General features: G+C 40.2%; 2 protein-coding genes across 2 annotated transcripts in view; both read right to left on the reverse strand.

The window, feature by feature from the left end:
• The window catches only part of CDC42SE2 (CDC42 small effector 2), a 32786-nt gene extending 12931 nt beyond the window's left edge, over positions 1 to 19855 (reverse strand). The window contains exon 1 of the mRNA XM_027446290.3: positions 19714 to 19855. Within this exon, the coding sequence (XP_027302091.1) occupies positions 19714 to 19767 (54 nt within the window). The 5' untranslated portion in view covers positions 19768 to 19855. The remainder of the gene's footprint in view (positions 1 to 19713) is intronic.
• The window catches only part of LYRM7 (LYR motif containing 7), an 85418-nt gene continuing 79021 nt past the window's right edge, over positions 19715 to 26111 (reverse strand). The window contains exon 7 of the transcript XR_005261608.2: positions 19715 to 20040. The gene's annotated coding sequence lies outside the window, so the exon portion shown is untranslated. The remainder of the gene's footprint in view (positions 20041 to 26111) is intronic.

Consider the following 26111-nt stretch of genomic DNA (forward strand, 5'->3'; position numbering starts at 1 on the left):
AATCAGGCAACCTCCCCCATCAAAACAAAAAAACAAAAAGCAAAACCCACCATGCTTTGGCGCCTCATCTGACGCAAAGTAAGAATGCCAGCTTCCTGAGACTCATTTCCCAGCGCTTTATTAGTCTCTTCTCTAATTTTAGACTATTTTTGAAAAAATAATTCCTTAAAAGGAATTCCTTAAATCAAGGTATTCATAACATTACATATTAGAGTGGGATGTCCTAGCAGCATACGATGCTTGTGTGGGTCACATTCACCTGCCAGGGTGGCTTGCACTGAGTCAGCAATGCTGACTGGTGGCTTGCAGGCTCAGGAACCTTGCTAAAACAAACAAAAAAGTTTTTCCCTTTTCTTAAATGACTACTGTCATAAAATAAGCTTATCTCTCTTGGCAAGAAGATAACATTTAATTCCTCTTTGAAGCCAAGATCAAGACTTAATAAATTCACTTGCTAACTCCCTACTGGGAAACTTTCCCTGGTGAACAGAGAAATGAATGATCCAGCTGGAGGGCTTCTTTGCAGAATGAGTTTCTGTGGTCAGAAAATGACCATGTGCATTTATTACCTCCACAGATTTTGCTCTTTTCTAAGGAAAAAGACCATCTGAAAACATAGACATTAGAAAGTTGCACAGATTTTAAACCTGTCTCCGTAACACGAGGATCATTTTTTCAGACTCCTCCACCACTGCCATCTCAGTGATTATAATGGAATCCCTTAATACAGTAGGAAGCAATTTACTCTCCACTATTGCTCTTTACGAGCTTGGCTTTTAAGCAACAGCAGGGTAATTTGAACATAATGAACCATAATCATTTTTACCCACATCTTCAAATCCACGCCACGCTAACGGAGTTATAGGTAATGCATCTTTCCACAAAGAAACAATCCTAATCCCAAGCTTCACTAAAATAAAGTAAAATAAACTAAAATAAATCCCAACACAGCCTCCACAACTGCCATGTTCATGGTAGGTATGAGAAACACAGGCAAGGAACATGCTGTGCTGCTAGCTCTCCTCTCTACCTGATCAGTGCGTTTGTTCTCATGACAGGGAGCTGGTTTACAAAGAAATCCCACGCCGCATGGACGGGCTATCATGACAGTGATAGGAAAGAATGCAACTTGCTGAACTGTTTTTGAAATAGGAACTATCAGATCTGGGGGGGGGGGGGGCAGTGGGCAGAGCTATCGTGCTTGACCTTCTGCCACAAGGAGCCCTCAAATGGCAATAGTTTTTTTGAGAGTTTCTGTTACCATTCATACTTGTGTTGATTTTAGGCTAACCCAATGCAAAAAAGCAAGCTTTTAATCTGTTAATTTGCTCTCTGGGATCGTCCACAGCAATCAAGATATGAGTTTCAAAGCATCTCCCTGAAGACAAAGTGATCTATTAAAGTTTTCTACGATATAACTCTTCTGAAACAGAGCTGTATCCTAGCTTTGTATTCCACAGCTCAGCTGAAACTTCAAAAGCAAAACTAACCAAAGATAAAGCTAAGATATAAAACCAAGAAAAGGATTTAATCAGAGGCAAGCTTGTCAATCATTTCAAGATAGGGAATTTGGGCTCCTAGAGGAGAAACTCAAAGAGCGAAGATACCCTCCATTTTCTTTTTCTTCTTTGATCTCTCCTCTCTGTGCATTTGCTCTGAAGAGAGTGCCAACAGCAAAAGCAGCAGGGTCCCTATGCAGTGCCACCCAGCCGATCCTACACATGGCAGAGCTAATTCACACGAAGAGCTAGGTGTTCTCTCAGAATAGGCAGTATCAGATCACCACATAGAGGTGGCTTTCTGCCCTCCCACACACATGCTGTTCAGCTCCCAAAATAGCTGGCTGTGCACAGGAAGGCTGCGTCCACCAGCACGAAGAGCACAGCACAACCCTACCAGTCACAGCAGGGTCACACGTGAGAGCAGCGTGTGGGCTCTGCTTCTCAAAACAGGCTGCAGCTCGAGTGGTGTGTCTGAGCTCCTAACGCTCCCCCGTCAAAAGGAGCTACACGGGTCTGAGGAGTGTTTCAGTGTTCAAAAACAGTTCTTCCACAGCAATGAAGCAAAGAAGTTAACTAAGGTAACATGCAAAATAAATAAAAATGCCAACCAATCCCTTCAGATCACTGTATTTCAGTGATAGATTTATTCTAAAGCAGTAACATTTAGGACCTAAGCACGGCATACCAATGTCCTGAGTACCACAATCTTCATCAACTGCAAAACTCCAAAGCTGTTACCATTACAACAGATTTTTCTCAGTCACTTACGTTGGCATTTTCTAGCAGATTACTTAGGGACTCTTGATTGCTTACATATCCTACGAAACTATGCTTTCTGTCAGAGTAGAGGCAAGAAGAAAATCAGCTTGGGTTTTCATGACAGTTCTTGAGCAACAGAGATAAGCAGGAGGCTTCCAGCACACTCAGCTTTCATCAGGTTTTCAGAAAATCCAAGATGCTGCCCGACTCCTCTAGCTAAAGGAGAGTCAGGATATCGAGACAAAAAATCGAAGAGAGATATTTCTTTAAATAGTTTAAGCTGTTTTCTTTAGCAAATTGCATGTATTTACCACCTTCTTGAGTCTTTTGAAGTGCGCACTTTCTGATCTGTTTACACAATATTCTCTTATATTATACTGGTGTTAGTCATCGGATGACAAAACTGGCAATTGTAGCCTATGTTTTCTAAATAAACAGGAAAATTTGCCAGATTAGGTCAAATGACTCTGAAAGACAATAGGTCTTTCAAGAAACATGTTTAGCTCTCACATTAAAGGGAACTCGTGTCATTCCAGATGCTTAGACAAACTTTAAGTGATATAATAGATCAGAATCCATTGCTTGATAAGGATAGTAAGCACTTTCCTTTTCAAAATACATATTGCCACAATTTTAAGATGACATTTATAATTTGCCACATTTTACCAACTTCTTTCCAGTAAGTTTATTTCCATTGCTTAGTGATTAATGCCTTTCTAACGTAATTAATAAAAAGCAACAGCCATCTGTGATAACACTGTTTTTCTACTACAGCAAACATTCTTCTTCAACATCTTTAGACAGACCGTGCTGTCTGAGTGCAGAGTAGCAGGCCATTCATCAGCTGTAAGAACAGCAGGACATAATGCAAAGAACAAGCCAGTCAAGATACTGGCTTGTGGTATCTCAATAAAAATCAGATCTTTGCATATAAAATGCACTCTTCTCCTGCAGTTGCCAGGTGGCATAACTTCCAGCTTGTCAGCTGTTGCTTGGAACAAGTGCTTATTACCACCCCACAGCTGGAAACAAATTGTATCTCTGCAGCTTTTGGAGCGAATCCAGAACTGTGGCACAGGTGAGGGACAAAAATTCAGCAGCATGTGGCATACAAGGAGAGACTGAAAGAGTGGGTTTGTTCATCCACGAGAAGTGACATCTGCTTGTGGTTTTTATTGGTCTTCCACCATGTGAAGAAAGACAGAGTTGCACAGTGACAGATGCAAGGACCTCAAGTTGCAACATAAAAAATTCTGACAAAAATAAATAAATAAATAAATAAATTGCTAGGTAGTGGTCAAACTCTGGAACAGGAACCCAAGGAATGTGAGTGCCCATCCTGGGAGATCTCCAGAACTCAGCTGATCATGGCTCTGAGAAAGCTAGTCCAAGGGGGGGCTTCCACTAGACAGCCTCCAGAGGTCCCTTCACACCTAGCTTGTTCCCTGAGTCTCTAAATTCAGATGGTGATGGATAGAGAGAATATAGACCAATACGGTGAGCTGGAATTGACTTTGTTGTAACATCGATGTAGTATATTCTCCCCAGTGATAAAAATCATAACATTAATAAAGAGAGGTAGATTAAGCAAATGATGTAAAGATACACCACAATACAAGCTCTCTGCGTATTTTTCATAGCCTCTTAAAACAACAGATCCCAGAGTCCTGATAACAGCACACCGAGACATGCATCATGTTAAGCCCTCTCTCCTTTCACTTGCTGACCATTTCCAAAAAGAACACAGGAAATATTTAAAAGGTGACCTGGCACGATGAGAGCTGCAGCTTTCCAAAGGAAATGTGTCAGGACTTGCAACACGAAGCCCCTCCTGTTCAGCCAAAGGAGCATCACCCCCACCAACCAGAACACAAACAAAAGCTTCGGGTGTCCTTAAATGTGCTGCGTATTGGAATTCTTTTGTTATGAAGTTGTATTTCATGCTTGCAAATCCTCTGAGAATTTCTACAGATAGCTGTCTAATTTAAGCAAGTTTGTTATGCCCTCCGCATGCAGGTGTCTGCACGTATTTGCATGTATACAGAAGCACACACGATGCATTAGATGGCACACATTACATTACGTAGGAGTACAGAAGGCTTGTATGTACACTTGTCTCTTATGCTCTTCTAAATCTGAATTATACGTACACACCAAACTCTATTACACAAAAATGTAAGACAAAAAATAAACTAAAACATTGCTTCTGAACAGGTAATAGCCACTGCCAGATACAGGATCCTCGGTCACAGTCTGAATACAAAACCAATCGCTTTCCAAGTCTAACACTTCATCTGCCTCCGTGAAGGGGACAGCCCTAAACACAGCAATATGTGCTCACAAGCAGCACTCGTGAACTGCACATTGTGATCCACCTTTGACTATGACAATGAATTGGGGCACATGTGGTAGTCTCAGAAAGCCCCTGCAACCAACTCCTAGTAACTCCATGATAAGGAGAAGGTGGTGGATCTTCTGGGGTTATGGCACTGATACTTCTTTTAGTGGTAAGACTCATGGGTGGAAGCTTTAGTACTTGTGCCACAGTCACAAGTCACAAAGCCACAATACTTGAGAACAATATCCTCAAAAATCAGCACCCACAAACACAGCAAATTCATCAGCTTTGTGAATGTCAACTCCTAAGCTCGGCAATTCTTTGCCCAAATATCAGCACCTTCTTGTTCGATTATATACATATTCAACGATCACCTGGTTTTCTAGGGGATTACTGTACTTCTTACAACAGTGATGTTTTACCAAAGGTGTTTTTTTTTTTTGTACAAGTTCTTTAAGAAAATTAATTCCTCCACATGCCAGGTCCATGAGACACACTGCTTACCGGTGACCTTTCTGGCAATCCTCCCATTGGTATTTTTCCTTGCTGTTAGTTTTCACCTGTGTGAAATTATGATCTCTGGGTTGTCCTTACTGCTCCAGTGGCACCCCAAGCAGGTACCTGATCAGCATCAAGCGCTGTCACACAGCCTCCGGTACTCCGTTTTGCAGCTGGGAGAGGCATTCATAAACACATAATCACAAATCTGCTTCAATGGCCAACCCAATTGCTGCTCCTGCAAAGCTCCCAGACGTGACTGTTGACATTGGAAACCTGTTCAACTACTTCATCTCAGGTAAGTCACTTAGAGAGGCACATCCCATAATACATTACGATGTAGTCTGCCTTTAGTCGCTCTTACAATGTCAAAGCAAAAAGGAGCTACAGCCTACACAAAGGAAGCAGGAACAGCCTCCCGTGTTCTACCCACACCACGAGAAATAGTCATGCTTTTGGAAGGTGATCCCCGTAGTGCATGTGGACAAGATGGCATTACGCACAAAATAAAACAACACAACAAGCCCCCGAGGCAATTTAGCAGCGGATGGTCCAGTAGGTATTTTAGGACTGCTTAGATGCTGAGCCCACGTGTAGCAGAGATAAAAGCACTGCTGTAAGTGTATGCTATGCTACCAGGAACTCGTAAGAAGCATTTGAATCAAGAGCTGCACTTAGAGCCCAAACAGCTTTCTGCTCAGCTTTCAACATTTGAAACAGTATCTGACAGCAAGCTGCAACAAAGGCCTGCACCCATAGGTGCCTTCTCAATGTGGCAAATTTCCAAAAAAGATGAAAGGGCAGTTGGTTCAGGGAGGTAACAGCAGAATGGTGTCCCATTGCAGAGAACACAAAAATGAAATCCTTTTTCAAGGAGTGTTCTGCTTTCCCCAGCAAAGCAAAGGAGTCCTTGCTGCCTTGTCCAACCTCCTGTCAAAAGGAAAACACTAATTTCAAGCATGTACAGGCACTTTTGTACAGTCTAGCTGAGGCATGCCACAATTCCACAGGTCTTGGAGCGTAAACAGTCATTAAGTACATAAATTTCATCAAGTCAGAAGGTGCCCCGTATTACTAACTTACTTGTCAAATTCTACTCTTCCAAAGAGTAGAGCCTGGGTGAAAAGTTGTAGTCAGGTGTAGCAGCAATAGCTCCTCACGCACCTACTAGCTGCACTGAGATGCACAGAGTTTGTTAAGCATGAAATATCACGTATTTTCATTATTCAGAGTTTACTGTCAGACTCAAAGTAGGATCCAAATCACATCATTTTTCAGAGGCAGCTGTGGCTGCTTATAATGTTCAGAAATATCTTGCTACCTCTATTCCTTGTTTTTCTTTGTGTGGCTAATCTACCCCTCCTGGTTTTGTAGGTCACCTGCACTAAACAACCTATGTTATGTTTATCACTGCAAGAGCCAGATTCCTATTACTGCGCATACTTTTTGATACTATTCTTTTCACCTACTACTGCCAATTCTGAAGTTGGATGCACTGCAGAAATTCAGGAAATATCGTGGCCTTCTTAGCGTACCTGATCTTGCCAGAATACCTGGCCTTGTACCCGGCCTTGCCAGAATAAGCCTGCATTCAGGACCTTAAGGAAGACAGAATGGGAGAACACGGTTCTTCAGCAGTCAGGAGGGGAAGCTGAGCACTGGCACACAAAGCACCACAGGGATCTCCAAGTCCTCCAGTTGCCATTACAGCAATTTCAGGGAAATTGCTTCCTGGTTCTACAAATGGGCTCAGCTTCTACCAAAATCAAGGCACAACAAACATCAGCGAATGGCTACAGATTTACGATCACTGGCAGTCCAACAACAACAGCAACAACAAAAGTTAGGGAATGGAGAGGAGAAAAAGCAATAAACAAACAGAACAAAAGCAGGCTTTTTACAGAGCTGCAGGCTGGGAATTTCCAAACTAGGAGCTTAACAGTAAGAGTAGACTATTTATGGTAAATATTTTTCCCTTTCCTCTTCAGAAAATGGAACCATGTGATACCTGAAAAGATAAGCATGCAACTCGATCTTCCCATCAGCTAGAGTTACAAACACAAATCTGTTGGTAGGAAAATATCTATTGTTTCTAAATCACGTAGAAACAGTAACTAAGGTAACTCATTGCTATCACACTGCTTCATAGCCAGGTATCCTTTACCAACACACATGTGGACTCTGGCAGCTGTGCCAATACAAAGTTGGGTTTCAGCAGACGAAGCCATCATGAAAACTGCCAAATTCTTACTGTATCAGATGATTTTACGAGATCCCTACGCCACAGTGTCACCAGACTGCACCACTCAAATAAACCTCCATAACCAAGGCCAAGGCACAGGGATGTGCAAGAGCTTCGTTTTCCTCCCTGCATGGTCTCAACGTGTCACCTCCACCCACAGTCCCTGCGCAAGACCACTTGGCCAGGTCACTGTGGTTCACCGAGATTCTGGGAAGATTCAAAGCCAGTTTGGACAATGGGCTTCTTGATAGCTTCAGCATTTTAGAGTAAGAACAACTGCATACCATATCAAAATAAATTTGGACGAGAAGAAATGTTACAACATGAAATGTCATACTTTTCACAGCCAGCGTCTGACTTGTATGGCATGGTAATATTGAAGCACAGGCAGCCACTTTACAGGTAGCCTACAGAGAACTTCTTAGAGCCTTTTCACCCCGACACTTCAGATACAGTGCAATAGAAACACTTTTATAATTGAGAAGGCTGTGGTGGTCCCTTTTCACATTTTTCCTGCTCTCTCTTTGGCACTCAAAATCCCTCTCTTCACTGCCTACTGAAATGAACACACAGACACAGAGAGCCAGAGGGATTTCACCCTTTCAGATGACTGACACTTCCAGCCCATAGCCTACTTCTCAAGAGTCCTTGCTGCATTTGCTCCTTGCTCTTTTCTATTTGAGTGACTTTTACCTCTGTCCTGATCCCCTGAAGATGTCTGTAAACTTTGCCATTTGACAGACGTCCAGGCAGGAATTTCACCCAAGTGATGCCGGCTATTCTCACTACACAGAACACCTGACTGACAAGTTCCCTCTGTAAAGGATCCCAAAGGCTGCCTAACCAGAAGATGATAGAGCAGTATTAAGGAATCCTGCCACTTCAACTTCTGGCAATTCCCTCACTTTCCTTTGTCCTAAATCATCTGCAGCAGCTCTGTTAAAATCCCACATGAAAAAGGGGAGTTTATATAGCTTTACAGAAACTCTAAAAGCTTATCCTTATAAAAACAATGTATACTTGCTTTATGTACCAGCAGCTTTTATGGAGAACCAAACATTACAGCTTCAGAAGTGACCACAGCTCTATGACACCATTCTAGACAATTTTAAACAACCATCTTTTAAGCTCTACGGTGCTAATTTGAACACATTACACTGGAAATTCAAATAATCTCTAAGTACTTTTTATTAATCTAATATTTTTTAAAACCAAAGGGCAAGCACCTACATCTTTCCTCTAAGAACAGCACAAAGGGGTTTTGTTTTCCAGCTGCAAACTGAAAAACTGAAAAAGTCAAAAAGTAGAGAGACACATGCTATCATCAATGCTCTCAACGTTCCCTCTTTGGAATCGTTAAGAAAAAAAATGAGAAAGCCAAACAAACCTATCTGCCTTTTCCAATTTCGTTTCTCTGCAGGCTTCATCTTCAAGGTCACTCCTCTGTGTTCTGAGACCATATAGTTACAGAACGTGTTTATTTAAGAAACTAAAACAAGTGAACAAGCATAAACAGAACATAAAACTTAGGTATGGCTGGGGAACAATTACAGCATGAACCGTACCACATTTAGTGCATCCTGAAGCATTTCTAGTCTTACACTTTGTGAACATAAATGTGTCTGCTGAGTTTGGTTATAAGAAATAAATTGCTAAAATCATTCACCCCTGCAATGCCTGCAGGGCCAATGTGGCTAAGAGCCTATGCTGAATTCTATTCCTTCTTGGGCATGACCAAATTATTTACTAAATTCCAATGAGCTGAAGCAAAGCGATTACTTGCAGAAAACTTACTGTGCCAGTGTGGGAAAAGGACTCAGCTTGACTCTGAACTTAGACTGAGTTTGCAGACCTGGCATCTGGAAGTTTTACATATTTTCAAAGGTGTCTCCTTGTAAAAGCAGATTGCTCGATGTACATTTTCTTAAGCAACAAACCACTATATGGTGAAAACAGGTTTTAGAGTTTTTTTCAGAGCATGCGTGCAAGGACAAGTTTTGCCTGTCTTTTTACATTAAAAAAATAATACAAGGATATAAGAAACAATCAAAATAATCTTATTTCCTGTATCATTTTTCTTTCATTTTCACTGAGGAATAATGTGAGCTAAACAATTCTAAATTACGTAAGTTATTATATAACTTTACGTAATGTAATTACTTGATTGTTTTTCCTATTATAAAAAGTAAGATGGTTCAGACTGATGTATGGCCTTCCATTCATACTGACTAATCAGAAATAAATATTTGCAGTGGTGTCAAATTCAGGGAGAACAAGCAAGAAGGAGACAAACTTACTACACAGCGTCATTTTGGTGAAATGAAACCTCATACCATCAGCATACAATTTTGTTGTCTTCAAAGGATAATCAGATGGCCTCATACTTGCAAAATAGTATGTCTGATGCTACTAAGCAGTTATTTCGTACAAGCATTATGTACTTCAGAAATTCCTCTTGCCTTTTAAGTAATCTCTCTAGATATAAAAAGCTGTTTGAAATGAACAAATAAATAGTATCTAAAAAAAACAAAACACAGATTTCATCTATAATTAACATAATCCATTTTAAAATCTAGTGAGAATAAACGTTTGCCGTTACATTTAAGCTGCACTACTTTCAGTAAAAAAAGAAGTCCCGATGCTCCTCGTACTCACTATTGATCGCAACCCAGTAATGGTTGCACCATGTTTTAAGATTTGCACTGTCTTTATGTTTAGTTTATAGAAAAGATGATATCCACACAGGAGAATGGGCTTACTCATTTTTGACAGGATTTAAAACACAGCTTTTAAAAGCAATAATCAAGTACCCCTAATTTTTCTCTCAGATCTAAGTCCCACTTCCTTACATTCTTAAGTATACAGACAACTGTTTTTTTCCATCCTCCCCCAAAATCTTCCTTTGCATTACAAATTGATGAGCCATTTAATTTTTCAAAGCTTAATTCTGATATCACAGAAGAAAAACATGCATCTGATACTTTTCCATGGAGAATAAAAGGGCCTGTGAAGCTCTCTTGCCTGCTTTCTGTAGATCAGCATGCCTGCTCTTGTTTTGGCATTTCCTTTTCTCCTCAGAAGCTCAGCATTGCCCAGCTGAATACAAGCACAATCATAAGCAGTCCAGCATACTACAAACACACACACACACGTGCATATTCTAGCAGACTTGTTGGAGTATGTGCCTACCAGGATTCACTGCTCCCATTTTAACACTGGTCGCTAAACACTATCTAACCATCATCCTGGAGCCTAGGCATTAAATGTTAAGTTGCTAGAGTACAGAAACCTGCATTCCAAGCAAATAATATTTGCTCTAAGCAGAGTTAAATAACGTACCCTATATTAATATTGCAAGTAGACTTTTGGGTCTTTCAAGAAATTTACCTGGAATAGATTTGGCTTGGAAGCTACCTAAGTTTACAGGAACTTTATGAATCATAAAAAGTAATTTCCTTTTATAAATAATACACTCCCTTCACACACAACTTTAGTTCCCAGTCAAACACTGCCAAGTGTGCTTTCTTCAGGGAACTTAATTCATGATAGCATCAGCATTTCAGTTCTCAAAACTGATAAAGCACCCCCAAAACACAAGGTATATGCAAATATACATAATGAGGTAAAGATAATTATTAAAGCTTGTATCTCTTTAGGGTTTTCAAAATGACAGTTATACCATCTCTAAATTTGCATCATACTGGCGTAACCTCCCAATTAACATCTCTTCCTCCTGCATGCCCCAGCCAGCTTTTCTGTTCTCGGCATTTAAGACGAGAGGATCGGAAGGAGGTGGGTCGCTGTTCACTACCACACAGCTTCCCAGGAAACTGGCCCTGCATCTTCCAGCTGCAAAAAAAGGATATCGCCGACCCCCCAGTTGAGTCAGGCCTCAGCTCCTGAGCAGCGGCACCGCCTGGGGCTTCCAGCAGGGACACGATGAGAAGCACCCAGAGCTCAGGAGAAGACACCGCCACGAACTTCCAGCTCATTCACCTCTGACCAGCTGTCACCATAGTCATGGCCCAACAGAAACCTTGTTGCTGTTGAAGCAGGAAGACTTCAGGGGCCACAATTTCTTTCAGGGCAGTGCAGCCAGGCAGCCACGTACCACAGCACACCCCACCGTGAAGCAGGGGGGAGCAGCCCCTAGCCAGGAGCTGTATTTTGGCCATGCTGGTGGCACAGTGAGCTACAGGCCGCCACTCCGTGCGGCCCAGCGCCATGGTGCCAGAGCACTGCGGTGTCAAGTGCCACACCACGCCACCACAGTGCCGGTCCTGACCAATCCAGGGACAACCCAGTTTGGTCCCAAATTATTCCTCTGCATTATAAGGCAGCCAAATGCCAACTCTAAACCATCTTGTGCCCATTTTGTGCCAAAAACCTAGTGCAGGCCTGTCAAAGATAAGGCAAAATTAAAAGTGCGATTTGACAGCACCCCAACACCAATGCATGCATCGTACGAACTGGCTAGTCCTTTGCAATAAACCATTTGTCAAGAAGGAAGGTTACACTCGTACTAAAAAACAGCCGTACCACAGGCAATAGGGGAAAAAACAAACAAAACCAATTATGAAGACCATGTGTGTGCTGAAGACAGTGTGTTGTGAAACCACACTATTTTTCTGAGACTGAACAAGCTAATTACAATTGCAACAAGAGATGTGAAACAGCCGAGGAGTATTTAGAAGAATTCCACGCAAGCCATTCTCTTCTGAAGACAGGTCACTCTCAGTGCACAGCATGCCTACAAATCACTGGGTGTTACAGGTGTATTTGGGGGGAAGAGACAAAGAGAGATGGTTATCTGTTCTCAGCCACTGTAAACTACAGCTCTCCTGAGGGTACACCCAAGCAGCTAAAAAACTCCAAAATTATCTGAAAAAAGCAAAACTGAATGGTCCAGAGAATCATTTCTTCCCTAAATCTGCATCAGTGTGTTTTCTGCTCAGCCATTTATTTTTTTCTGCTCAGCCTCCACTCCTCTGTTCCCCTTGCTCAGTGCTGGGACATCAACTCAGAACTATGCAAGTCAACAGTTCAGAGGGATCAGCTAAGACACTCTGAAAGTGAAAGTGAGAAAATCATTGCAAGCAATTATGCATTAAAGTTGCTGGCTTGAGGAGTACCTTATAAACCTCTGAGAATACTTGAAAAATAGCTACAATACAATTCAATGGGAACTCTGCTATCATGCATGTCTCACATAAGCAAGACTCACAACAGGAACTTCGGAGCTAGAAGTTTAAGGAAACAGTCTGAAAAAGGACAATTTCCATTATTTTGAAACATTAACGTTAGTAATTCAAAATGTAAGATTGCATGAAGATATTCAAAACAGCCATTTAAAATGCATATCCTGTGAGTTATATTTTGTCAGTTGTATGTTGGTTTTAAGAATGATCTCCAATGGAGTATCTCAGATCCATTACGGAAGAGTTACAAAAAAATAGAGTAAGATCGCAGAGGAAGTTTCTACTCTGTACTCCCTTTTGTATGAAAATAGTTAAAGGTAAAAGGCTGAACACTTAGCTGCAAGGCAACAACTTATCTCTCTGTTCATTAACACAAAGCATACTTCCATTTGGAGTCTGTGGACGTATAAATCTCTCACACTATACGCCCAAGTTACCTCTGCCTCTAGCTGTTGGCAGGTAGTAATACCTCTCAAAACTACATGCTGCTGTCTTCAGGTTACCTACTCGCCCTGCTCCAATCTGGAAAGCAGGAGAAGAGGGGAAACAATCTGCTGTATTTCCAAGCATAAAAAAATAAAGCATGCCAAAAACAGAGCTCTTGCATTTCCAACTTCCAAAAAACAAACAAACAAACAAAAAACAAAAAAAAAAACATCCAAAAAAGAGAAATTGCTCTGGACTTGTTTGTTTCAGAAATGCCTCAGCATCTTCTCCAAGGCTGGCTGCAAAACTATTAACTTTTGTTAGACTGCATCAATCATTTCTTGTAGCAGTTCCTTTTGTCAATGACTTATACTGGGTTTTGCTGTTGAAGATGTCTTTTCACTTAAAAAAAAATAAATAAAAATATGGAGATTTAAAAAGAAACACAGACTCTGCTGTCCACATCAAAGGATACTATCTACTCCCTCCTGAGTTCAAGCAGAAAGCCTGAGCTCTACAGAGACTGTAGATATAAAAGGCATATTACATCCTTCTTCAAATATGTTGATAATGGCATAACACATTTTTCATCAACAGAAAGCTGGCATTATTCTTGTTCCCCCCCCCCCCCCCCCAAAAAAAAAAGCCAGTTTCCATCCCATCAACTAGCATTATATTAAATAAATAGCATTGATACAGCTAACTCCAATAGCTCCTAAAAATGTCACAGCTTTATTCATAATAGAGTATCACAAAATATTCAGTTAATTTCCATGGAGAGAGTTATACATACATGCAGAATACTGCCTCTCTTTTTTGTTTTCTTTGTAAATGGTTTTATACTCGAACACCACAACAGATTTCAAGATGTGTGGGGACTAATTTAAATTTGAAAGGAAAATCTAAAGCAGCCCCAATCAGGCTAAGAGTAGCACAAAGAAATCAGGTTCGAGACATAAAAGCTAAGTATTTTGCTGCTTATTTAACTCTGCCCCCCTTTAATAAGGTGTTCCCTCAGGCTAGCTCTACAACATCCCTGAAGAGCAAAAAAGAAGGAATTTCAAACATCTGAAACTGGCAGCTTAGTACGTAATGCAATATGACAACTTTGAAATCTGAGGGCTCTGCAGAGTTGTCACTTTTTACATTTGAAGTCTTACATAGGCTTACTGGATGTGGTAGGATGATCAAACTTGATGAATTGGAGGGCCTGAACGTTTTGGTCATTTTGAGTCAGAACCTGTGCTTGAGAAACATGGCAGAATTGAATGGAGCAGCTGACCCAGTGTTTTTTTTTCAGCAGCAAACATCTCATTTATTATGCACTGAGGGTGATTTATTCTGCATTTGTTACGCATACAGAATGCTTAATTATCTTTACTGTGCCCAATTTACTGAGAGCTACAGTGGTAAAGATGGATCCCTGGCTATAGACAGAACCCCTCGTCTAGAAAAACAGCTACAGCTGACACTATATATCGATGGTAAACTTCTTTAAGTAACCTGTGTCAAGATGATTTATGTCACCTGCAGCACTGATCAGTCAATAAATACAGCAGTATGTGCACTGTTCCCATTATCACCAGTGAGGAGGTCAGTTTTTGTCAGCAGTGTTCCTTTGTTACATGGGTCATGTGTGCTAGCCTATTAAAATTATTCCACCTCTTCTAATTAACATGAATTTGATCTACTCTTCTTTTTCTCCCCAGAAACTGGGAGAAAAAGAAAAAAAATAATCTTGTGCAAGTCTCCAGAACAGAGTATTTTTCAGAAATGCTAAGGCAGGAATACCCAGTATATCTGACTGATCCAATTTAACTTTCACAGAATTGGCAGAATGGCTGAGGCCATTCTGGAAGGGACCTCTGGAGGCCATCTCTAGCAGGGACACCCAGAGCATGTCCAGGCAGCCTGAGAAGAGCTCCAAGGAGGGGGAGTCCACAGCCTACAGCTTCTCTGGGCAACCCATGACAATGCTGGGTCACCCACCCAGCACAGCAATACTTCCTGATCTTCAGAGGGAACCCCGTGTTCCAGTTTGTGCCCACTGCCTCTGGTCCCGGCACTGGACACCACTGAAAACAGCCTTGAACAGCGGAAGTTTTGAAGTTGTTTTACCAACTAACTTGAAATCATTTGCGCAGAAAGCCACCTCTCAGAATTGCCCAACTTTCATTTTTTAATCTCTCAACCAGAGATAACAAACAAGATTGGCCTGATGCGAAAACAAGTTGTTTTTTTCCCTGCCTTTATGGGCTTTCTCACTCTATATCCAGGTCTGTCAATTCTATTCCGTACATCAAAAAAGACGAGACAAATTTTCTTAACCACTTTAAGCATTTATGGCATGGCATTCAGCAAAACCATAAGAAAAGGTTGACAAAATATAAAAACCTCTAAAGAGGAGAGAAGCAACAAAGAAGAAACTAACTGGAGAAGGAAACTCAGAGCTAGACAGAGGAAAGTACACTTTATTCTTTTATAGCAGAGCAATAATTTTAATGCAAGGTCAAAGAAAAATAAAGAGCTCAATTGTATTGGGCGGTGGCCCAAATTAGGTGGGAGTGCACCAGGTTGTGACCAAAGACTTCTCAGACCAAAAATTAACTTTGCAAGTTAAAAACAGACAGGACAGAAACAAAAAAGTGAAGAAAAAAAAACAGGCTCCTGGTGTAAGCAACAAGCTTAGCCTAGGAAAGAAACTAAGGCCACGTTCGTCTATTGAAATCTGCAAGACAAAAGGCTCACTGAACTCCTGCTATCGAGCAATGCATCTGGTAGTTGGGATTTAGCAGAATTTACCGAAACACAGCAGTGGATAGGACTACAGCACATAGGATGCATGGGAAGAAACACTCATCACGTCACTGGAGAGTTCAAGATCAGCTTACAGAACCTACAAAGAGTGTTTGTGGGAAGCGTAAGAAACCTGGTGCATTCACATAGTATTACTCTTCTCAAAATAAAAAAGGGCTTGGGTCAGATCGTAAGAGATTAATTTCAGGCTATTTAAAGAACCAAGAAAAAAAAAGCACATAGTTATTTCTTCAACAGATTAATATCACCTCCTTATCACCTTATGAAAACAGATGAAATCAGCTAGTTGTTTGAAATTTTCATTGTGCTGAAATACATTAGCACAAAATCTGACAAGAGAAAATTAGAGGTTGGTATGAAAATACCTTCCCTCAGCTTCTGTTTGCATCCTTCCAGCATTCTATTGGGGTACTAAGGGGGTATGGCAGGGTATTAAAAAACAAGACTTAAACCACCCACAGGAACATACTTTCTTCAACTGTATCACTATTTAGTTTTGTTTCTTTGCATTGTCCATTCCTTCCATTTATCATCCTATTTCAGAGTGATACAGATTCATGTTCAAACATGTCTCCTTAATGATCATATTACGAGTACTGCAGTCTTGGAAACACTGAGAAGAATATTTAGCAACCAAAATAACATTAGCAGAGTAAAGCACGGTTTTCCAAGAAGCCCCTGCTTCATTTCAAGGCAACACATTGCATCCATTTAGCTCTGACAAAAGACAGAAAGAGGCTGTAACTGCACAGTGATACATTTCAATCAAATCTGATTGATTGGTGATGGTAATATGTAAATACTGCCTTTTAATTAAGGAACCTCCCCAAGTGCACTAATATATACCACAAGACTGTTAGTGTACTGCTCTGGGGTATGCTGTTAGAGAGATGATGCCATTGAAATTTGGCGAGCAATGTGTTTTTATTGCAATAAAGTTTACAAATCTGTCTGCAAAGGCACGGTTCAAAACCATGGAAAGGAACTGGAAAGCACCAGTATGCAATTCTAGAAGGCCTACAAAGTAATGGAAGTGACCCAGAAAATGTCTTTGTGTGCAGTCTGAATAACAGTCTTCTGTAAAATTGACTGAAATGACTCAGTACACATATGCGTTTTTTATCTTAAGGCCATTACAGCCGAAAAGAAAGAAGATGCCATACACAAGACACCTCATTTGATATGCTAGCACTTTGCCAGAATAAAGCAGAAGGAACTCTGTTCCCACATCCTGGGTTTCAAGAGAGGTGGAAAAGACCTTAACTCAATGGAAGCTACAAATAACACAGGAACACATGCAGTTACTCAAAGTTCAGTTTTCTTTTTGATCCAGTTAAGAGCCTTTACATTTATGTCAATATTAATAACATTAAAGGGGTCTCAGGCACAGGCATTTGACAAAGACTATGAGAAAAGAATCACGTTTCAGAGAATGTAAGTTTAAAAATAAAAAGAATGTTTTAAGCTTTTTGCAGAATAAGTAGCAAATCAAGTAACTTGCTGGTTTCAGGTATTATTCTGAGAGACCATTAGTTTCTGGTGTTTCTGCAAGACCACATCACGCCTTCCACAAAAGGAGCATGCTTTATGGCTGAGCTTGAAAGTGAAAGCTGGGACACTCTTAGTGAGGTCACGAAAGGGTTGAGGTGCAGGAGGTAAAATAAAAAGGCGGCACATGAAAGAGATAAAACTGCGCAGACTATGCATTTCTCCTGAGAAATTGGACTGGATTACACCAACAGGCTAAAGGTACAGTAGGGTTGGACAAGAACCTCCTATGCAAGACTGTGATTTTTGCCTCCCTTGTAATAAAGCAAAGCAGAAGGTCCTGCATGCGTGGATGAGCCTCAGTGTCATAGTCACAAAATTTTGCAATACATTGAACAATAAGAAGTAATAAAAATGTAAAGTATAGAAATTGTCTTAAGAAGGACTTGGACAGGACAAAAGGACAGCAGTTGGACTTGATGATCCTTATGGGTCCTTTCCAACGTGGGATATTCTGTGATTCTATGATTCTATGAAAAAATAGCATGTCTTTCAGCACGAGAGTCTCCTGAACCGTCTCCTTACCACCTGTCTGGCTCACGAGTTTGCTTACACTGATAGTATATGCATTGCTACGAGTCAAAAAGAAAAAAATATTCATGTACTTATTCAGGTGCATTTGTATCTGACTAAATACTCAAAGCAACAGTGTGTGGCAGAATAAGGGCTGTACAACAGAACAGCACGCTGTAAAACGAGCAGAGCAGCTGTGCGGTGGAAGGACAGCTAAGGACCCATGGTACAGCACAACCAGGCAGGCCCACAAAGATTTTTTTCCTGAGACCTGTCCTGAAGAAGTTTGTCACTTTGTAATGTGCAGGCTCCTACAACAATTGAACATCCGATCTCAAGAACAATGCTCTGCAAAGTGCTATCTGTATCTCAAAAACATACGGATGGCTTTAGTTTTCCAAGCAAATGCACACCACCGGATCAACAGAAGTGTACAAAAATGGGTTGTTTCCCTCTTCTCCACTTTTAAAGTATATGCTCTGCCCTTTCCATGAGTTGTGACTCACAGATTACAACATGCTGCATTAGCACGCCATGTATTTTATGGGCAATAGCTTAACTGCATCATAAAGCTTGAATCAAGATTTTAATAAGGAGTAAGACTGAAGATTGTTGTAAACAAATCCAATATGCCATTTTATATCTCAAAGATTTTAAAAGTCATGCTATTTTCAATCGAAATATGTAATCCAAAAAACTACGCAACTAATTTTGGCTATAGATGGATGGCATTTTAATGGTCTGCACAGCATTCAGGCAGGAGGAGAGGACTGAAACTTCTCATGCTGGTATCTGAGAGCTCATCTCCCTCAACCCTACTGGACTAAGAGTGAGATAAAGCTGCATGTATTTGTTAGAAATTAAAATGGTCAAATTTCTAATCCTTGCATTGACACCTAAGGATTGTTCAGGTACTGAGCAAGGTCAATTGCTATCAGTTTTTTTCTTAAGTCATCAGATAGGTAGTTTATTTTAAATCCCTTTGCTTCCCTGAAGCCAAATATCAACTGACCGTGTGAGTTTGCTCTATTCTCTCTGGGATTCTCTTAGTTATTGCAATTCAGCTTCAGTGGCCATATTTGCAAGATGACTGTCCTTTCTATGTATTGATTTAGCTTGACCTGGATGTCACACAATACAATGATTTTTTCTCCAAGTGCTAACTGTACTCCTTGTCAATTCCACCCTCAAGCAGGCAGACTTTCTCCCACAGCACTGGACTTAATGCACACCCTAAAGCTAGTTTAAGAAACCTAAAAGTATTTCTGTACTTTTTTCCTTATGTATGCTTTAAAATGTTCTTTTGTTCACTGTGTACTTTTTCCACACGAGAGACATTCTAAATCCTTGACAAAAATATCCACAGCACGACAACATCCCTTCACTCTCCAAAGACTTCATCTAAAAATTAAAAAAGCAGCTAAGTCTGAAATCCTGACTTCAGTTAAGGTGTACTGGATTTCATACTGTTTCTTAAGAGAACTATTCCCTTCCTTCACCATTGTCCAGCCACACCTCACGACAGGCCTTATACAGTACAGAAGTCATGACATGTCCAGATTTCCTTCTGCATTTTGGCAGTGCCAAGTTAGGTCCTCTTCACCCTTCCCTCCTTCCCTTCCCCCCCTTCAGTTCAAACATACCGGCTTGCATTTGAAAGACTTTGGATAGAAATGAGATAAAGGATAGGAAGAAATGTATGTGGCATCCATGCACAACAAACATTTTTCTGTCCCTGCTAAGCCACTAGTTAGTTCCTTACTTCTCACTGAGTTTGGTCAAAGAGCACTAATTTAAAAAGCTGTAACAAAAACAGAAAGTCTGAGCAACACAGTTCATTACAAACAACACGGTGCTGATATTCATACTTACAGGCTGAGGCTGTTCTGCAATACAGCAGTTGAAACACAACCAGAACTCACTCATTGTTTACAGTCTGAAGTGTGTACGCAGATGAAAAGCAGGACTTGACTTCTGTAAACGTATCTCCAGGTAGTAAGTTCTTTAAATAGATTTATTTATAACTGTTCCAATGTGAATTTCTTCTTCTCTCTTGAGCTTTTCTCTGAAGACAGACAAATCAGTCCCAGGTGAAGACGGTGAAGTTAGAAAATTATTTCAGAGTATTCTTTCAGCAGGTTGGTCCCAGCACCACGGAAGTGTTAAGTATGCTTCTTTGGTCCCTAGCGTTAAGTGAACCTGAAAACAGAAGAACATTATATCAAAAAGAAATAAGATACAGAATTTCATACTCCCAAAGAGCCACCCACATCCGTGATATCTTGGTGGTATCTTGAACCATTGCGTGAAGAGGTACCAGCAAACAAGTCACATGCTTATTTCTACAATGACTACTCCAAATGGCATTTAACAGAAATCCAGATGAGGTTTAGATTCTAGCTTTTGCTAGATGAAGCAGTATTGAGGACCGGTGTCCAATCTTCTGGCAGCAATCTTGGTTTGATCTGAGTCTAACTTTCTAATGTCATTTTTGAAAGTGACAATTGACCACACATACACCCTTTTAACTTAGGAAATTCTGCCTATTGGCACTTCATGTATCTTCATAGCAAAATTACACAACCCGTTTACAAAGCAAGTTTTAAATACAATTAACACCAACCTTGTAGCACAGCTGCCAAACAAAAAGCATGTTTTTCTAAATACCAAGAAAAAAATCTGCAGAAAGGACAAACTTGGTTAGCTCAAGACCATTTGCCTTCTCTCTTGATCCTGCTGTTTCATGTACAATTGACTTCAAAATAGGAGATTACTTGTAGAGTTTGAAACCGTTTCCTTAAATCTTCAAAATTCTTCATGTGGAACAACTGAGGCTCCAGATTCCAACCATTCCTTTGCCAAAATAACATTAATTGGTTAATCTCCAACCCGGTTTCTTTCACTAAGAGTACAATAAAAATTCCAGCGAGATTGCAATTTGGTCATTTATCTTGCCATCTATCATACAATTAATTTGGAGGGAAATGGAAGTGAAAGAAAGAATATTCGGAAAAAGTCACATACACACTCCTTAATAGTTTTAAATATGGGTGCATCTTCATTCATAGAAATTTTGTATGTGCATACCTATGCATTGCTTTCTGTATGCAGCTCTTCACAGAGTGAAGTGGTTTGGAGACCCCATGGGGTACACAAGTGACATCTTTAGGTATGTATCTGTATACACACACTGAGTGGCTTGCATGAGTTGCTTGTCTGGTAGAGCAGTCATGCTTTGCTGCTGCCTTCATCAGTTCCCTACACACGACACATGTAAGCCACGAGGTCCCTAATTTATTGCACACAAGCCAAGTCACTGTACTGTGCTGCTACTACAAGCCAGGTACTTTCCAGGATTGTTGGCTGTGATGCGCATACGAAGAAACAGCAGCACCCTTCTTGTACTAAGTCCAAACCCTCTGGGAAGCCTTCCCACTTCTTACCTTTCCAGAGGCTGACAGAGGTTCTTCAATAAATAAATGTGTGCTGTGGTAACACCACATAAATAGGAAAACACCAGCAAAAGTACTTCTATCTCCTACCCTTGAAAGAACTATCAGTAGTGTTTAAAGTAAGTTTTTATGCATTTCTTACCTAAATGTCGGAACGGAAAAAAAGAATATTTTACTGTCTTTCCTCATCACTAATACCACACAGATCAAAGCAATTTGAACAGACATGAAAAAAAAATACACAGAAAAGATCCTTCTATACGACCTTTGGCTTGATGGTCTCATTTCAAGAAGAGGCTTTAATACAGTACTGATATTTATTTTCATTATTTAAGACGATGATTTCTGCCTCAGAAATGGCCATCTAAACCCCATGTATGTGTCAAGAAGCTGCAATCAAACATGGGAATTATCAACCAACGGTGTGAACCGCAATAGTATAAAACTTAAAAGGAAATAACTTAAAACACTAAAGGTCTCTAAGGAAGTTCTCACATCATAATTAGGTAACTTCATATCATTTTCTCAATTCTAGTGACTTAAAGTTGGATCAACCTTAAATAGCCAGAGCCTAACGTAGAAAAACTTGGTAAGAATATACACTGCTGTTCCCTCCAATTTCAGGATTTGCATGCCACGTAATTCTTTTCTTGACTTGATTTAAAATGTAACAAAATTGGAACTAGAACATGGTAAATTTCTGTTAAACATGTAACATTTAACATTTTTTGCCCAGCAACTGTACAGCTTATCTCTACTTAAAACTAAGGATTTTGCTTCTAACAGGCACCAAGTTGTTCTGAAATGTAGCAATGCTCCCCTAACTCTAGCCATTCGGATTACAAGCAATTGCAAAAGCAAGTACTCAAAATCACAGCATTTTGAAGTCTAATATACTGTAACCTGCACAAGCTGTAAGCAGGAGTCTTGCATGCATCCCCTCCTGTTAGGCAAGCGATGCAGTATTTTGATGTGCAGCTCCTGAAGTTTTAATACTGGTGCTTGTTCCCGATCTGACAAGATCCAGATATAACACATCACATTCTTGTTTTCACAAAGGGTTAAGCTTCCTCCAGCTACTACAGCCCTGTACAAAACACATACATGGAAAGGGCTGGGAAATTCCTCTGTTGATTGGCCCACTCACTTGCGTGCTAGTAGCTACAGCACTCTTCCTCTTGCCACAGCTTTTAAGCGCTTTGCTCAGCTGAAGCCCTGGGAACAAAACTGAAAGGCTTGGCCATGCTTCTCTGAGCTTGGAATGCTTTTCCTGGTTACAAAATACTCGAGTGCGCACAAGATTTTCTCCACCCAGTCGCACTCATCGTGCTGGACTTGAGTCCTCAAGGACGTAATTCTAAAACCGACCTGCTCCCTTACACAAAAAGCTACCAAATGCCAAAACTAAGCTAGAGACTACAAGTAATTTTCTCTGATTATACGTTTATTCTTAAAAATGCAATTTTCTACTCTATAAGCTATAGAGGGCCACATTTGCCTTAAATTTACTGGTTCTACCAGCAGTATCAAGCAGTTTCTCATTATGTTCTCTTTCAATTACAAATAAAATGGCAGGGGGAGGAAAACACATCCACTAAGTATGGACAAAACTGACTCTAACTGCACCCTTCAGAGGACAAGCAAAGGCTGAGAGGTATCTGTTAAAGAATAATGGATTTTTATACATCCCGCCCTGCTAAGAACGTGATCTATACAGCGGCCAAGGAGTGGGTATAAATATGCTGCACCAAAATGGAAAGAAAAAACAATTCAGCTGAAGGCAAAAAGGGATATCAATACTGCAAAGTCAACAGGACCAGACTTGCACTTCTCTTATGCTGCTAGCAGCTTGTTTAAAGAACAAATTGAAATGGGGAAATTCTCCTTTTCCAAATTAATGGTTATTAAAGAGCAAAAGAGAAAGGAAAATCACTACACTGACCTACAGACAACAACAAGCCAGACAACTATGTAATACCAGTCCTCCAACAATTACCTAAGAAAGTGTTGCTGCAAAGCCTGGTCTACCCCCAAATCTGGCCACATTTATGGAGATCCTAAAACTTACACAGAACCTCACAGACAGTTCCCTATTTCATTACAGGATCAAGCTGTTAACGTGGCACCATGTGATCAATGAATCACACCACAAGGGCTCCTGTGTTCATCCCTGCAGACCTGCCAGATCAAGGGGACAACACTGGCGCCACAACTGAAGCATGCAGTTGAAGACAGCAGCTCCACCACTCCTGGGTTTTGCTCTTTCCACAGCTTTGAGGTGCTCGGAGTGGCAGAACACCACACAGCTCATGTTGAAAGGACAATGCACTTATTCTACCTGAACTAGAAAGTCAAAATGGTGATCAATGGTGAAGCACCTATTTGCTTTTTTCCAGTTTGAACTTCCTGAACACTGAATTTGACTTGTTTCAGTTCATGATCCAATAACTTGCAGAGCTATTTGCTGACTTCTTTGCCACATATCTTGCATCCTTTGTACACACTAATTTTATCTCATTTACAGTAATGTTTAGTATGAAAAAAATGAAATACTAAAGAGGAGGATACATTGTTATTCAAAGGGAAAAACAGGTTATTTTCATTACTCTGAAGTTTATTCAAAAATAGCTGGTCTAATGCAAAAAAAAAAAAAAAAAAAGAAACCATTGCCTACTGTTAAATACCAGCCATAAAGGTGGTAAGTGCAAACACTGCCTCCGTGGTTAGTAGGGGTGTGGAGCACATTCTGTTACTAAGAAAGACAGCTGATACTGTAAATATTCATATCCTACAGAAAAGTTAAACAGAGCAGGAAATAAGAAAGGATAAAACTGAAGTCAGACACTCTCTCCTCTGAGCTCTTCACACTTAGTGACAGAAAGGGGGTCAGAGAGCATTTACCTTAGTCGATCCAAAGAGGGATACGCTGCATGCTGTGGAGGATACAGTTGGAATAAAGCTACTTACGAATCATGTAGGTTAAGAAAAGCCTACTGTTTTTAAGAAACACCTATAAAGTTCCTTTTAAGGGTCAACCTCTGTATCCTCTGGCTGTGTAACTGTTTGCTATAGCTTCAGACAGGAAGTGTGGTAACAAGGCTATGACAATTACTTGAAGCAAATAAAACCACAGGAAGAGAAAGAAAATGACTGCAGGTGTTAACATCTGAATTTAACTAATTTGCCCCAAAGCTCAAACTACTATTTAAGGAGAGGGGAAAAAAATAATAAAAAAAAGTGAAACATATACAAAGTAATGACTAAGTATGACATGTCACAGCATGTCATGGTGTACCATGGCATGCATATGTATGCACGAAGTCGTATCTAGGACTACTACGAGTTTTTTAACTCGTAGAAATGAAATTTACAATCATTCTTGATATGGAAGAATAATTTCATAAATTTATTTTCTTTTGCCTTACATGCCCCAAACAGCTATCACTTGTTTCAATCCTTCATTAATAAACAATCATTTTAGAGTTGTTTTTTAAGACTTTGTTTCTTTTTCTTTTTTTTTTTTTTAATATTTTTCCTTTAAATCTATGTTATAGCTGTACCATTTCTTCTAACTGCTTAGCAGACTCATTTCTTTCTGTCACTTGAATATTTATGGACAAGATGAGGTTAAGGTGTATCCAAACTAACAGGTTGAGCTCATGCACCATTTCCATGGACTTTAAGCCGTAGCAACTGGTGGATGCTTTCCAGCTCTCAAAGGAAGTGGGAAGTGTTTACTTCCCTGCTAGCTTTATTTTCAAACTTCTTTTGGAAATAAAATGACCTATAAGACAAGCAACATAGGCTTAGAAAAATGCTACTTACTGAGAAAGTTGCCTTCATACCTGAATTTTCCACCAGAGGCTGTCTTGGCAGTGCTGAGGCACTTGCAGAAGCACCCTTCCTCCCTCTCCCCAGCCCAAGCAGACGCTGCTGGAGACGTAACTGGTGCATTGAAAGCAGCAGCAATCTTTGCACTCTCAAACCCCAAGAAACCGGAGCTGCACAGAGCTCTTGCCAGACCAGGGATAACACTCACCGTCAGCGCAGGCTGAGTGAGGCCGAAATCCATTTTTCACTTCCTCATAACTTTCCCGTATCTATTCTTCCCTCCCTGCCATATGCTTGGGGCTTAAGTTTCAAGATAATGAGTAAGTGTCTTCAAAGTTTGAGTTACGACTTTCTCATGCATTTTTAAACATTTAAAGCATAGGTCTTGATACTGTAAAAAAGTATTTTTTTAAATATACATTTTTATTTATTTATACTATTTTTATATAAGCCTTTTCTTGATATGGTTTTGAACATTTTGCATGTTCTAGGTTTGTAGGAAGGTATGGCAACAAAAGATGCAGAAAAGGAACAGCAGTAAGCCAGTAAGAAGAAATACCAGGCATCTCTCTCTAAGAGAAAACAATAAAGCAGCTACAGTCAGGAAAGCCAGTTGGAAGCGTAAAGTACAGGGTCTTTAAACATCTTTATAACATTGGTAACATAAAGCTCAAACAGTTGTTCTTATCATTGATGAGTGTCATACCTTTTTTTTTGGTAAACCCTTCCTACCCATAATTCCCTGATTTTTTTTTATTATTATTATTATTTTTTTTAAACTCCATAGCCACTCTGCTAAATTTAATTATTTCAGTTAAGTGGTCCAGCCTCCAAGCCTCCATGGGTTCAATGCAGTTTTCTAAAAGAGCTGATGCACACAGCTTATATTATTTCCCAGACACAGATCTGCCATACGTGCAAACAGGAACTTCCCTCTTCGAAAACCACAACACAGAACAACATAGTGCAGAACTGCTAGATGAATAT

The sequence above is a fragment of the Anas platyrhynchos genome, chromosome Z (assembly GCF_047663525.1).
Source record: "Anas platyrhynchos isolate ZD024472 breed Pekin duck chromosome Z, IASCAAS_PekinDuck_T2T, whole genome shotgun sequence".
Classification (NCBI taxonomy): Eukaryota; Metazoa; Chordata; class Aves; order Anseriformes; family Anatidae; genus Anas; species Anas platyrhynchos.